The following is a 12,826-nucleotide window of genomic DNA, read 5'->3' on the forward strand; positions in this document are numbered from 1 at the left end:
CTTTGTGTGTCTTTTTATGAGCTTACCTTAAAAACTGACGAAGGCAAAGCCGAGATGAAAAGGGAGAAGGCTAGAGATGGAAGTAGTAGAGAAACAAGAGATTAAGAAAGCATGAACATAAAGTGAAAACAGTTGAAGAAAGAGCAAAATAATAGGAATACTACAAGAGAAAAAGAAGGGGAGAGACAGAACAAAAAATAAGGAGAGATATAAAAGAAAAGAAGGAGGAAAGCATAAAGACAGAAAAGTAAGTCTCCCTTCTTAAACCCCACTTTCCCTTTTACCTAGTAAATGCAGTTAGGTCCATATATATTTGGACAGAGAAAACATTTTATTTATAATTTTGGTTCTGCACATTACCCCAAAGAATTTTAAACAAAACCACTCAGATGCAGTTGAAGTGCAGACTTTCAGCTTTAATTCAGTGGGTTGAATAAGAGATTGCTGGCAATGACAGCCTGACGTCTTGAACTCATGGACATCACCAGATGCTGGGTTTCCTCCAATTTAATGCTCTGCCAGGCCTTTACTGCAGCAGCTTGTTTGTGGGCCTTTCTGTCTGAAGTTTAGTCTTTATCAAGTGAAATGCAGCTCAATTGGGTTAAGATCAGGGGACTGGCTTGGCCATTGAAGAATATTCCACTTCTTTGCTTTAATAAACTCCTGGGTTGCTTTGGCTATATGTTTTGGGTCATTGTCCATCTGTATTATGACACCCAATCAATTTGACTGCATTTAGCTGGAGCTAAGCTTTGAGCATGTCTTTGTACGTGTCTCTGAACACCTCAGAATTCATTCAACTGTTTTTGTCCTGTGTCACATGATCAATATAAACTAGTGTCAGAGTACCACTGGAAGCCATGCATGCCCAACCCACAACACTGCCTCCACCATTTTTTACAGATGATGTGGTATGCTTTGGATCATGAGCTGTTCCATGCCTTCTCCATACTTTTTTGCCATCATTCTGGTAGAGGTTGATTTTGGATTCATCTGTCAAAAAAATGTTTTTCCAGGACTATGTTGTTGTTGTTTTTTTATGGCTTAGGAGTGGCTTGCACCTTCCAGTGAACCCTCTGTATTTACTTTCATGTAGTCTTCTCTTTATGGTGGACTTGGATATTGATACCTTCTGAATGTTGTTCACTTGGTTGACTTTTGTTGATCATCCACCACTGTTGTCTTTCTCTGATGGTTTTTTCTGTGTTCGAGGTTTAAGGAAGGCTTTTGTCACCTGCATGGAGAGCTCCTTTGACTGCATATTGTCTGTTCACAGCAAAATCTTCCAAATGCAAGCACCACATTAATGGCATAATGAAGGAATGCCCACACCTGCCCATGGAATACATGGGCCAATTAGTCCAATTACTTTTGGTCCCTTTAAAAAGAGGGTGGCACATGTTAAGGAGCTGAAACTCCTAAACCCTTCATCCAATTTGAATGTGGATACCCTCAAACGAAAGCTCTACACATTATGCCCATGTCCATTATATAACAATAATTGTAATTGTATTGTGTCCAAATATATATGGACCTAACTGTAAATAAACCTGGCATTGCAACAACTTAATAGAAAAATGTATAGATATTTAGCTGTCTGGCTACGTGAACATAATCCTGAGGATAAAGCATTTTTTGGATTCTGGATGGGTTTTACTGGAGTGACTGCATTTTATGCAGCAGAAAACACCACCATCCTGTGACAAAACTTTAGAACTACATCAAAATAGTCCCACAGACCTTGGAGAATCTTTGCTTTATATTAAGTATAAAGCCAATATATTAATATAAGTATATTAAATTACATTAATGTAAAACCATTTTTTAAACAAAAACCACCCTCAGATGCAAAAGCGGCGTACAAAAGCCAGTTTTGTTATCGACAAAACTGTAGTTTTTACACCTAGTTCTCTCAACTCCACGCAACTAGAAAAAATTCAACACTAGTTAAAAGAAAAATATGGACAATGTGGCAGCTATTTATTGATTATATAATCCCCCTGCTGTAATCTGTGCCCATGCACCTATTTCATTACTTCTTGTTTTTAATCTTGTTAAAAAATATATTATAAAACACGTAATACCCATCATAATGATAACTTTAGTCCATCTTGCTGGTGAAAGTAGATGTTTGCACATTTATTGGGTTACAGTTGCCAGTCAATCATGAATTATGTTTAAGTGTCCATAAAGCTTCTAAATATCTTGGTGGATAAACGCTTCTAACAATGGATATAGCAAAACAAGAAAATGTTAGCAGTTATTTCAGTAAACTGATCTATTAGAATAAATAATATCTAAAGAGAAAAATCGTCCTGTAAGTTAAGTTCCAAATAAGTCATCACTGACTATCAGCCCAAATCTGCTACTATTCTTGTTTTAAGACTTCGTAAATCATGAACGTTTTCGTGAGACATGAATGTGTTGGCCATGATCAAAACATGCATGTTGCATGCCGAGCTGGCTTTGGGAGCTCTGTCTATCGGGGAGTGTTTTTGCCATAAAGGAATGATGGAATGAGACACTTCATTTTATGTCTCCAAGTGCTATTCAGCACCCGAGGTTCGCCAGAACATTGCACTGCAGTGAAATCAGTTATTTACTTCACCTGTCTGCTAACCTGCCTACCGTGCTTCCTGTTTTGAACCTCTGGACGTGTCTGTGACGCTAATTTTGTATTCGCGCGAGAATACGTTCGTTACAACTTCCTCCATTGAAGCGCCATTTTCGGCCTCGTCACGGGATTACAGCATGCTGTTCTCAAACAGATAATAAGACAAGTGTTTAGAGTTTTGATACCGGTTTTCCAGTATTTCATAAAATGGGGCGAAAAAAGAAGAAGCAGATGAAGCCATGGTGCTGGTATCCTTTTTGTTTCGACGACAAAATGCCGCCGTGGGAAGACGAGGGGCTACATGTTAGCTCGACAAAGGGAAGGCCCAAACTAGCCTCTTGACGCCCTAAAGCTTGCGTTAGCTTAGCGACTGGCCCTCACGAACTTAACAGTTTTGCTGGTTGAGTTTTACTTAATGAAATCTTTTTAAAGCTGTAAAATACTCTGAATCGAATGTATTTCATTTTTAGTAGAGTTTGGGTTCGTGGTGCTGGTTATAGGAAGCGAATAATACCTTGGATATTAACGGCTCTGTTAGCATTTAGCTTCGTTTATGAATCAATCTTCAGGGCTGATCGGTCTTTAGACTTGTGTAACCAGACGATTTGCGCTACTTAGTCGTTGAGAGTGATGGTTATTTTAAGCAGTTCTTATGTTATTTTGCCGTCTTGTATGGTTGCTGAATTTTGATCTTGTACAGTGTTACTGGGCAGTCCTTAACTTCAGTTTCCAGGTACTGTAATCGAGACTTCGACGATGAAAAGATCCTCATTCAGCATCAAAAGGCAAAACATTTTAAATGCCACATTTGCCACAAGAAGTTGTACACTGGCCCTGGCTTGGCTATTCATTGCATGCAGGTATGGGTTTTTAATTATTAATAACCTTATTTATAATTGTAACATCTTTTGTTTTTTTTGTTTTTTAAAAAACCCCATTGGTTATAGGTACTCGACTATTTATTCGAGTTTGTGGTGGCTCATTTTGCATATTTTTCAGGTGCACAAAGAGACGATTGACAGCGTACCAAATGCAATTCCAGGAAGAACAGACATCGAGCTGGAAATCTATGGCATGGAGGGAATTCCAGATAAAGACATGCAGGAACGAAGGCGAACGTTAGAACAGAAATCACAAGGTTTGTTCACCTATGCAAGGGTTGTACTTATGTTGACTAAAACCTGATTTATATTATAGGGTTTGTAATATGATGCATGAGTCTTAGTAATCTAATAGTATGGGTTACATAAGATTTTGCTTAGGTGTCAACATTTTCTGTTTTCAGAGAGTCAAAAGAAGAAGTCAAACAATCAGGATGACTCTGATGAGTCTGATGATGATGAAGCTGGACCGTCAGCTCAGCAGGTCGCTGTGGTCCAGGCCCAGGCAGGCTATGCTGGTCCAATGGCACAACCTGGGATCCCTCCTGTGGCTGGTGGACCAGTGATTCCTCCTGCAGGGTATCAAGGCAAGGATTTTTTATTTTTTACAAACTTAACAATCTATGAATCAACCACACATATGAAAAGGGCTGAGCAGCTGATCAAATTTTAATTCCAGTTGCAATTTTGCTTTTTAATTAAAATCGTTATAGTGTTGAATTGTTTTGGAGTAGTTTTCTCATGCCTCCATTCTTCACATCCTTTTCATTTCCTTTTGCCAGTCGATAGAAGTTCAAGTTCATTCCAGGTTTATTTCAGTTTAAATGTATTCTTTTTCTTTCCAGTTGAATTGTAATTCTAATGGTAGGCTATCTAGCATCCACAAATTAATGATATTTTTAAATATTTTTGCTAGATGGATTTTACTGCTGAATCACAGCTGCATTTAAGGAGACATGGAATTTGATTTCTGTAGCACATTACATAACACATTACTGCTGGATGTGTCTCAAAATTAATTTACAATCTCAGATAATTAGTGTAATTTTCGGGCACGCATGACCTGTAATTGACCAACAAATCCACCTCATAATAATGATGGATTGGATTTATATAGCGCTTTTCAAGGCACCCAAAGCGCTTTACAATGCCATTATTCATTCACGCTCACATTCATACACTGGTGGAGGCAAGCTACGGTTGTAGCCACAGCTGCCCTGGGGCAGACTGAGGCTATATATCTACCTCAGTATATATCTTAGTATTTTTGCAATTTTTTAGCTACCTTCTTGAAAAGTTGACAGTATTAATGCAGTTTGTCCACCAGAGAGCACCAACAAATAATTTTTGTTCCGCGGTTGTATCTATTTTAACTCTAGTATAGATGATCTGTCATGTATACTTTTAACGCACTCGTTCAGTGTTTTGCCACAAATATCTAAATATATGACTGAAATGATTTCAAGTAACTAAATGGAGCCTGTAAAGATCTAGTTTGTGTATCCTTTTGCTGTGTTTATTTGCCTACTTGTTTGGTTGTTTGTGTGGCGTGATGAGTTATTGCTAAATAAATCTTCTCTAACCCGTTGTTACAGGAATGCCTCCTATGATGCCTGGTGTTCCTCCCATGATGCATGGCATGCCTCCTGCAATGCCTGGAATGCCACCAGGGTAATTCATTTACTAACTTTTAATTTAATAGTAACTTTACTATCCAGTGTTTTTTCTGTATGGATAATACAATCATGGAGCTAACTGAAATGCAGTTTTACTCTGGTTCAGTCAGATCAGTGTGTCCAATTTTTGCAGTATGATGCCAATGGGAGGGATGATGCCCCCAATGATGCCAGGGATACCTCCGGGTGAGTTGTGCTTGCATTTCAAAAACAACCATTGCAATTATATTACACAAAGAACTAAATTTGACAAATGTAATGATGTAAACATTTCTAATTCTGGTTCCGGTTCATCCTACAGCAGTCCCACCTCACATACCCCCAAGGCCAGGAATTCCTCACATGGCCCCAGCCCCTGCAGTCACTCGACCAGCAGCACCAGCGGCCCAGCCCGCTGTCACCAAACCACTCTTCCCCAGTGCAGCACAGGTGGGCATTGTGTAACCCCACTAACACACATGCAGTGACTTCTTAGACATTTGCCTCAAAGATATGTTATCGTTTTCTTAGGTGTCATGTTGTTAATGTAGTTTACTTTATCTGGAATTATACCATCAACAAGGTGTTTTATGATGACGTTGTGTACATAACAGGGTTTTTCCAGGCTTAAAATTTCAGCACGGAATCTGTGTCACCTTGCTCATATTTGGTACATTTCTGGTTGATTTGATAAACAAATGGTCAGAAGTGAAACATAACTAAAACCCCACTCAGAAAAGCTGGTTAGAAAGTAGTCTTGTATACCTGGGGGGGAAAAAAACCCTCCTATTTTATTTCCCATTAGTTCTTATTTCTGATGTGTCACTTCCCTTTTCTAACCTCGTTTAAGGTATGTTGTAAAGGTTTCTCAAATTCAGATTTAAAAAAATAAATAAATTTGTAGACATGTTACATGCCAACGCTGTGGTTTCCTTTCCACCATGCTGCAGATGGGCTCTGGTGTTCACAGCAGCACAGCAGCTGTCTCCTCTCCATCTGCAGACCCTCAGTCTGCGCCTCCCCAGCCTCCCTTTCCTAACATGCTACAAGTATGCTCACAGACAGCATTCTGTGCACTGTGGCAGCTGCATGTTGAATATTTCTTAACACTGCCTGTAAATTCTTAATTTGCAAACGTAAACATGGCTGGATACTAACCATATTTGCTTCATAAGTCTATTTGTGCACTAAAATAGCCATGCTGGCCATGATGTTGGTGTCACAGGATGAGCATCTCTGACGAGAACTGACATGTTTTGTCTGTGAGCTTCATTAGTGTGCATGCGCTTTAGTTAAAATAGGCCTAAGACGAGATTTACATGAACTTTATTTAGAATCTTCCACGCGCTCTCAACCTCAGGAGCATGATGCAATTAGTACTTACCAGATTTTGCAAGATTTTTGTTTTGCTCCCTTAACCCGAGTTCTTCCCATCTGAAGTGCCATAGATACTTCTAGTTCTTCTTCATTTAATGCAAAATTTGCACTGTGGTTGAGACAAAATAAAATGGAAATGGAAATTGGGATTATTGAAATCATGATGTGTAATTTGTGTATTTAAGCTTCAGAGTGACCAAATCATGAATACACTTGTAAATTACAGTGCTTTGAAATGTAAAGCTTAAATGAAATGATTAGTCAACTTTTTAATTTTTTTAATGTTGTTGAGATGTCATCTTTTCACTGTAATTTTTTTAATTAATTTATTTTGGGGTTATTTTTCATTCCTCTTCTTGCATCTTGCAAAATTAAGATAGTATCTCTTATGACTGATTTTTTTTTTTTTTTTAAATTAATAATATGTATGGTGTCTTTGCACAGGCCCAGCAGACTGTTCCAGGAGTCGCAGGAGCTTCAAGTTCCCTCAGCACGGCCGCCTCCACTGACCCACCCAAAGCAACATTCCCTGCCTACACCCAGCCCTCTGTCTCTTCTTCTTCCACTTCTTCTAATCCCTCTAGCAGCACTGTGGCCAAACCCCCAGCCACAGTGACCAGTAAGCCTGCTACCCTCACCACCACGAGTGCAACTAGTAAGTTGATCCACCCTGATGAGGATATCTCACTGGTAAGTTGCTTGAGCTTTCTATTTTGCCCTTTTCACAGTAAGTAATGACTGATACATATTTATAATAGCACATTGGGCAATAGACAATAATAGACTGGTGCAGTATTTGACCACCAGCTTGATTCTGTATATCTTGATCATAATTCAGCTATATATTCAGAATATGTTTTAAGCAAAGCACTTTGGTTGCACATCCTTAATACTACTTAGTAGTTCTTCTTTTGTGGTTATGTTAAAGGATGATTCTGAACTTGAACATCCTCAGTCTGAAATCAGGGCACGTCAACATTGGTACTAAGTTCCTCATCATTTTTTTGTACTGTAAAGGGGCATAACAGAGTTTCTTTAGTCTGAATGTTTGTTCTGTGCGTTGTCCCTGCCAACAGGAAGAGATGAAGGCCCAACTTCCTCGTTACCAGCGTCTTGCACCAAGACCTGGTCAAGCCCATGTGGCTGCTCCCCCAGTGGCAGCTGTGGGTGGTATAATGCCCCCACAGCAAGGCTTGCCACCACAGCAGCCAGGCATGAGGCATCCCATACATGGTAAGAAAATTCTTTGTTTCTCTTTTCTATCAAACTCATTTTTTGTGTAACTCACTGTTCTACCAGCTTGTGCTCATTACCTCTCTGTGGATCATTTTAGTTCACATTTCATTGAAAGCTTAGCTTTTTCTCAGCAGTCTCTGTCAAGTAGGTGTTTAATTTTAAAAAACAACAACAACAAAGTATATTTGGCTGTTTTAAAAATATAATTAATTGAATTTTGGAGATTTGGACAGGAAGGTGTATGGTGCACAGCAGGTGAGATCAAATGTCCTTTTGAACAGTAGCATTAAAACACTCCGTGCTCTTCTCTCTGTAGGTCAGTATGGTGCCCCTCCTCAGGGCATGCCAGGCTACATGCCTGGAGGAATGCCTCCATATGGGCAGGGGCCTCCCATGGTGCCCCCTTACCAGGGAGGCCCTCCCATGGGTATGAGGCCTCCCGTCATGTCTCCGGCTGGACGCTACTGAAGCAGCAAAGCAACCTGCACATTAGGTTTGAGGTTAACACCTTTCTATCACCCTTGTGCTTTTTCAAACCTAGCTGCAAGCAAAGAGCATAAAGACCAACGGTGGTGAAGACAAATATTTGTTAGAACACATGGACATTTAACGTAACATCTTTATTTGAAAACAGCCAAACACCACATAAGTTTTTAACAACTATAACGTTGTTAACTAATTACATGTGAGGATATATTTTTCCCCTTAGGTTTCACTCAGGTTCATAGAAGTGAAGTGTGTTTAAATGATTCATATTTCTTTTGAAGCTGCTGGAGTTTCATGAACGTACCAACTCCTTACAAAGGCAAGTTTCTCTTGTAAACATTTAATCTTATTTTTGTTTATTTTTTGGGGTGGAATGATTGAGGCCCTCACAGCATGCTTAGATGCTGTTGGACATTCGTCCCCAACCTTGGTTGGTGAGGGTCTCAGAAACTGGTTCCAGTTACATAGTCTATAAACTCCATGACTCATCAGGCTCTAGTTTTATTCTTTTTTTCAGGTTTGATTTAAATATTTCCTGGTCCTAAGTCTACTTGTATGCATCCTTTGTAATGTTTTATCAATCTGTTGTAATAAAATCCATCTTGAAATCCAATGCTGGTTTGTCCTGACGTGCGTGGAGGTGAGTCATGAAGGTTTGTACTGATGTCTTTTGTTTTTCTGCACAGCTTAGGGATTTGTTTAATGACAGAATTTTTTATCAGGTATTTAAAGACTAAGTTTGCCATCATCTGTTTTTTGTTGAGTGCATCCATCATTGCCTTTAATAATAGACTGATTATTAAAAAAAAAAAAAAAAAAAAAAATCCTTTACATAAATTCAGAAGCATAATAAAGATTTCACACGCTTTAAGCTTGTGTACTTCCAGCCAAAAACTGAGATGTTGGCTAACTTTTTGTTCCAAAATACTGCATGGTACCTGTGATATGATGGAATTAACTGCAAATTAAGCTATACAGTCTGCAATGAAGGAAAAGCTAAGTTTCATTTCTGACCCATTAACTCCTACACACACACACACGGTTGACTGCTTTAATAATGTTGGTGTCTGTCATGGTCATCTCTCTATTATGCATTGAACAGGGAAAGCAAAACAAAGCCAACAGCAGCAGCTCTGAGTTTAACATATGTTTTTTAAGATGAGGACTTTGCTATTTACTTTAGACTTCATTATAGTGTTAAGCACTACACTGCAGACAGTGATTATTTCTGCAGTCTTTCTCCCTGCAGTTTTATATTAGAGTAACTAGCACTGTCATTTCTATAGGAAAAATAAAATGTAAGAACATTTCAGACACCTGAGGGTCTTCTTGTGACCACTGCTGACCACTTAACATTATATTTCTAAAATGACAGTAAATCAACGCCTATTATGATTTTCAAAAGCGCTTTGTTTGACTGGTCTTTACCACAGTGCTGGCTTGTGTTGCTGCGTGGTTTTGTTCATGCTTTTAAATCCTAGATGTATCATAGTTGTCGGGCATCTGCGGTTATCCTGTGTTACAGGTTGCTGTCTATAAAGCAATCCGTGAAAGAACAGACACTACAGGTGTGCAAATCTGAGGGTAGTGCATATATGGATTAAAGACAAAAAATGGCAGTTTAAAAAAAAAAAAAAAAAAAAAAAAAAGTACTTGTAGGTATTTGATGTGGCACAGTGTTTCCTCTGCCCATATCACTTACTGCTTTGTATTTGTTTTTGTCTGTAGCCCATCCATATCAGCTTTTCAGCCTTAAAACCCAATCAGCTGGCATGACAGGTCAGTTAAAACTCAGTAAGTACCTGGTGATGTTATAGTGTGGCTCCATCCTCTACATGTGGATGTTAGGCCTTGTATTATTAAATTTCACACCAATCAGCCACAGCACATGAACACTTGGACTACACGTCTCCCAGCAGCAGATTTAAGATGATTAGTGTCACTTCATCTGTGAGTGGTTTCAAGGTTGTGGCTCATTAGTGTGATGTCAGAAGAGCTATGCCTTAAGTGACATTGAAATGTGAACGGAGTTTGTCTCTTGTCCTGTCTGGGTTTGAAAATTACAAGCATGGTAAGTAGTCGTGGGATGGGCCGGCAGTGTGATCGCTCACTGGGGGTTCTGTTAAAGGGTCAGTTCACCCTGATTTAGCAAGTGGTGTCTAGCCCGATTGCTCTTAGTTTTTGTGCTTGCCAGGTAAATTCCAGCATCTTACTAACTTTGCACATTGACATTAAGGAATTTCTGTCAAATGTTTCACACCAATGTGATTGTTCTCCTCCTCTGGGAAGTTCCCTTCAGCCACAAGAATCATCATCACTGTTTTTGTTCCTTGTAGTAAGTAAAATGATAATATGCATTTCCCCTGAAATGTTTTTGGTAAAAACACCGTGATTTCAGGATTAGTCTTATATAGCAGTAAAATTTAGGTTAAACTTGAATTTATTTTTTCTTTTCCTTGCTGTCTTACACGTTCTCCAAAAAATATCACATTTTTTCCTGAACATAAAATTGTAGCGAGAATATCTGAACCAAAAAGAAGCAAAGCAGGACACCACAGGTGAGAGCTGAGGGGAAAGGTTGTTTTAAACTTGGGTGAACTAACTCTTAAATTCTGACATAAGAGCTAATGTCTGTAATATGTAAAGTGAAAGTATTGATACTGGTTAGGTGTTTTTTTTGGTTTGTTTTTTTTTTTTTTCAGCTTTTTGGGTGGTTTTTTTGGGGGGTGGGTTTAGCATCAGGCTCATGTTTAGACCAAGCTATTGGATTTCAGATGAATATGTTCTTTGTGCATAACTATGAGTCTAACATGTGCATCTTATTCATGTCATAACGGTTTTCTGTATCAGATGCTTTATTTCTCTCTTCAGATATTAAAATATAAGCTGTCATATAAAGTACAGAAATAATACATGTCAATTTTTTTTATTTAATAAAAATAATTGAAATGTTCTGTTGACACTTGTTTTCTTTAGCGGGTTTAAAAAAACGTTCTGGTTTATAACATCCACATGTTCATGCTTGTAGGCATTCAGAAACTATCTGCCCCTCTACAAGTCACTGCTCCGCCACAGAGTATTACTCAGATTTTTGTGAAACTTCATGATCACTAAATACATGTTAACCCAAGTTAAGATCAAAATTGTGGCTTTATTGCTGATTAACAGTCAAATAATAGTGAAACAGTGAAAACCTTGACTGTCAGTGGAATCTAATTTCAGTTAGTGTAATAAGCCGATCAGTTACTAAATTTAACATCTATTTCCTGTACTTCACACATTGCAATAACCTGATATGTAATGGATCATGACCTAGATGAGCTATATGGCTTTTTTTTTTTTAATCCCCATTTTAAAATAAAATAAAATTTAGACCTCCAAGTCCTTCCGTTAGTCATGTCACACTAGTCCTTCAGCAGGTCTGTTGGCTTCCGGTTAAATAGTGCATTGTTTCCGCTCCTCACCTGTCACATGAATCCTCTTTTCATAGTGATTTTACATGCAAATTTGTTTTGACTTGTTCTTACTGTTTTTAACTCTTCTGTGTGACGTGACCTTAAATGTTTTGAAAAGGCTCCTAAAGTAAAGCACATTATTGCACATAGGTAGAAATGAAAAAGCTTCATGAAGGTATTCGTTTCACCTGCCATCGAGTAGTTGGTGTACAACACAGTATTAATGAACCCCTTGTTTTTCTTCCTGTGGCTGTGTGTTAACATCTGAGAAATTAGTGATGCATTTATTAAACCTTAATTTATGGTTGTAAGCATGAAAACTGTGGACTTGCACCAGTAGTTTGCAGAAGTATCACGAGAGCATCTTTAATAGTTTTGCTTAGATTTCTATTTGAATGCATCCACATTCAGCAATTGAAGTAAAGAGAACAGTTGAATAAGAAAGCGAGTTCTCAAACTGTGACTCAGTATTCAAAAAAATGCTATAAAGCCACCTCTGATACCTAATTGTGGTTTTCCTTATACAAAACTAGAGCACGAAATTAGTTAGTGTAGGTGAAGGTTGCACGAAATGCACTCCTTTTTTCTACCATGCTTCAGTTGTTGATGCGTTCAAATGATGTTACACTGCTGGAATAATCAGCTGTGCTATTTGTTCTGTTTTTCTTATATCTGCTAATTGGAATGTGAACAACAGCATGATGAATGTTTTGATAACTGGAATTTCCCATAAGTCAGAAATGATGAGGATTCTTATCTAGATTGACGAAATACTCTGTAGTTTTGTCTGTAGTTAGAAGGAGAATCGCAAATATTGAAGAATGATCCAATTGTCTTATAGCTGAGACCAAGTTTATTTGTACTGAAGCTGTGAAAAGCCCAAAAAAGGATATATCTTAATCTCTGTTACATTCTTCAGTAAAAACTTGAGATCTGAATATTTTCAGAGTACTTTCTTGAGTTTCTTGATTAATTTTTCAGTAATGAAATATCTTTTTAGCACCCTTTCTACACCCTTCAGGCACCGGACCTGTTGTATAGTCTCTCTCCAATGATGCAAATTATCATCAAAAAGCAGACACATCCTGTTCACGGACAAGTCGTCAACATCATTTCCTCTGG

General features: G+C 38.3%; 1 protein-coding gene across 4 annotated transcripts; it reads left to right on the forward strand.

The window, feature by feature from the left end:
• The first annotated feature begins 2,695 nt into the window (after nucleotides 1–2,695).
• Nucleotides 2,696–8,862, forward strand: znf207b (zinc finger protein 207, b). Of its 4 annotated transcripts, none has more exons than XM_031740299.2 (10): nucleotides 2,696–2,862; nucleotides 3,348–3,474; nucleotides 3,614–3,752; nucleotides 3,900–4,082; nucleotides 5,091–5,166; nucleotides 5,278–5,357; nucleotides 5,473–5,600; nucleotides 6,972–7,217; nucleotides 7,604–7,760; nucleotides 8,080–8,862. In XM_031740299.2, exons 1-10 carry the CDS (start codon nucleotides 2,822–2,824, stop codon nucleotides 8,229–8,231), a joined length of 1,329 nt encoding a protein of 442 aa, XP_031596159.1. In that variant the 5' UTR covers nucleotides 2,696–2,821; the 3' UTR covers nucleotides 8,232–8,862. The 4 variants fall into 4 exon arrangements, with proteins under 4 accessions (XP_031596159.1, XP_031596168.1, XP_031596184.1 ...); XM_031740308.2 differs by having other exon boundaries at nucleotides 5,476–5,600; XM_031740324.2 differs by having other exon boundaries at nucleotides 5,305–5,357; nucleotides 5,476–5,600.
• The last annotated feature ends 3,964 nt before the right edge of the window (nucleotides 8,863–12,826 follow it).

Source organism: Oreochromis aureus, linkage group 6, assembly GCF_013358895.1.
Source record: "Oreochromis aureus strain Israel breed Guangdong linkage group 6, ZZ_aureus, whole genome shotgun sequence".
Taxonomy (NCBI): domain Eukaryota; kingdom Metazoa; phylum Chordata; class Actinopteri; order Cichliformes; family Cichlidae; genus Oreochromis; species Oreochromis aureus.

Excerpts from the sequence above, each read along its gene's own strand:
- znf207b (XM_031740299.2), top strand. The coding sequence starts at position 2,822 with ATGGGGCGAAAAAAGAAGAAGCAGATGAAGCCATGGTGCTG. Across the intron at positions 2,863-3,347 it reads CAGATGAAGCCATGGTGCTG|GTACTGTAATCGAGACTTCG; the intron begins GTATCCTTTTTG and ends TTCAGTTTCCAG. Across the intron at positions 3,753-3,899 it reads GTTAGAACAGAAATCACAAG|AGAGTCAAAAGAAGAAGTCA; the intron begins GTTTGTTCACCT and ends TTCTGTTTTCAG.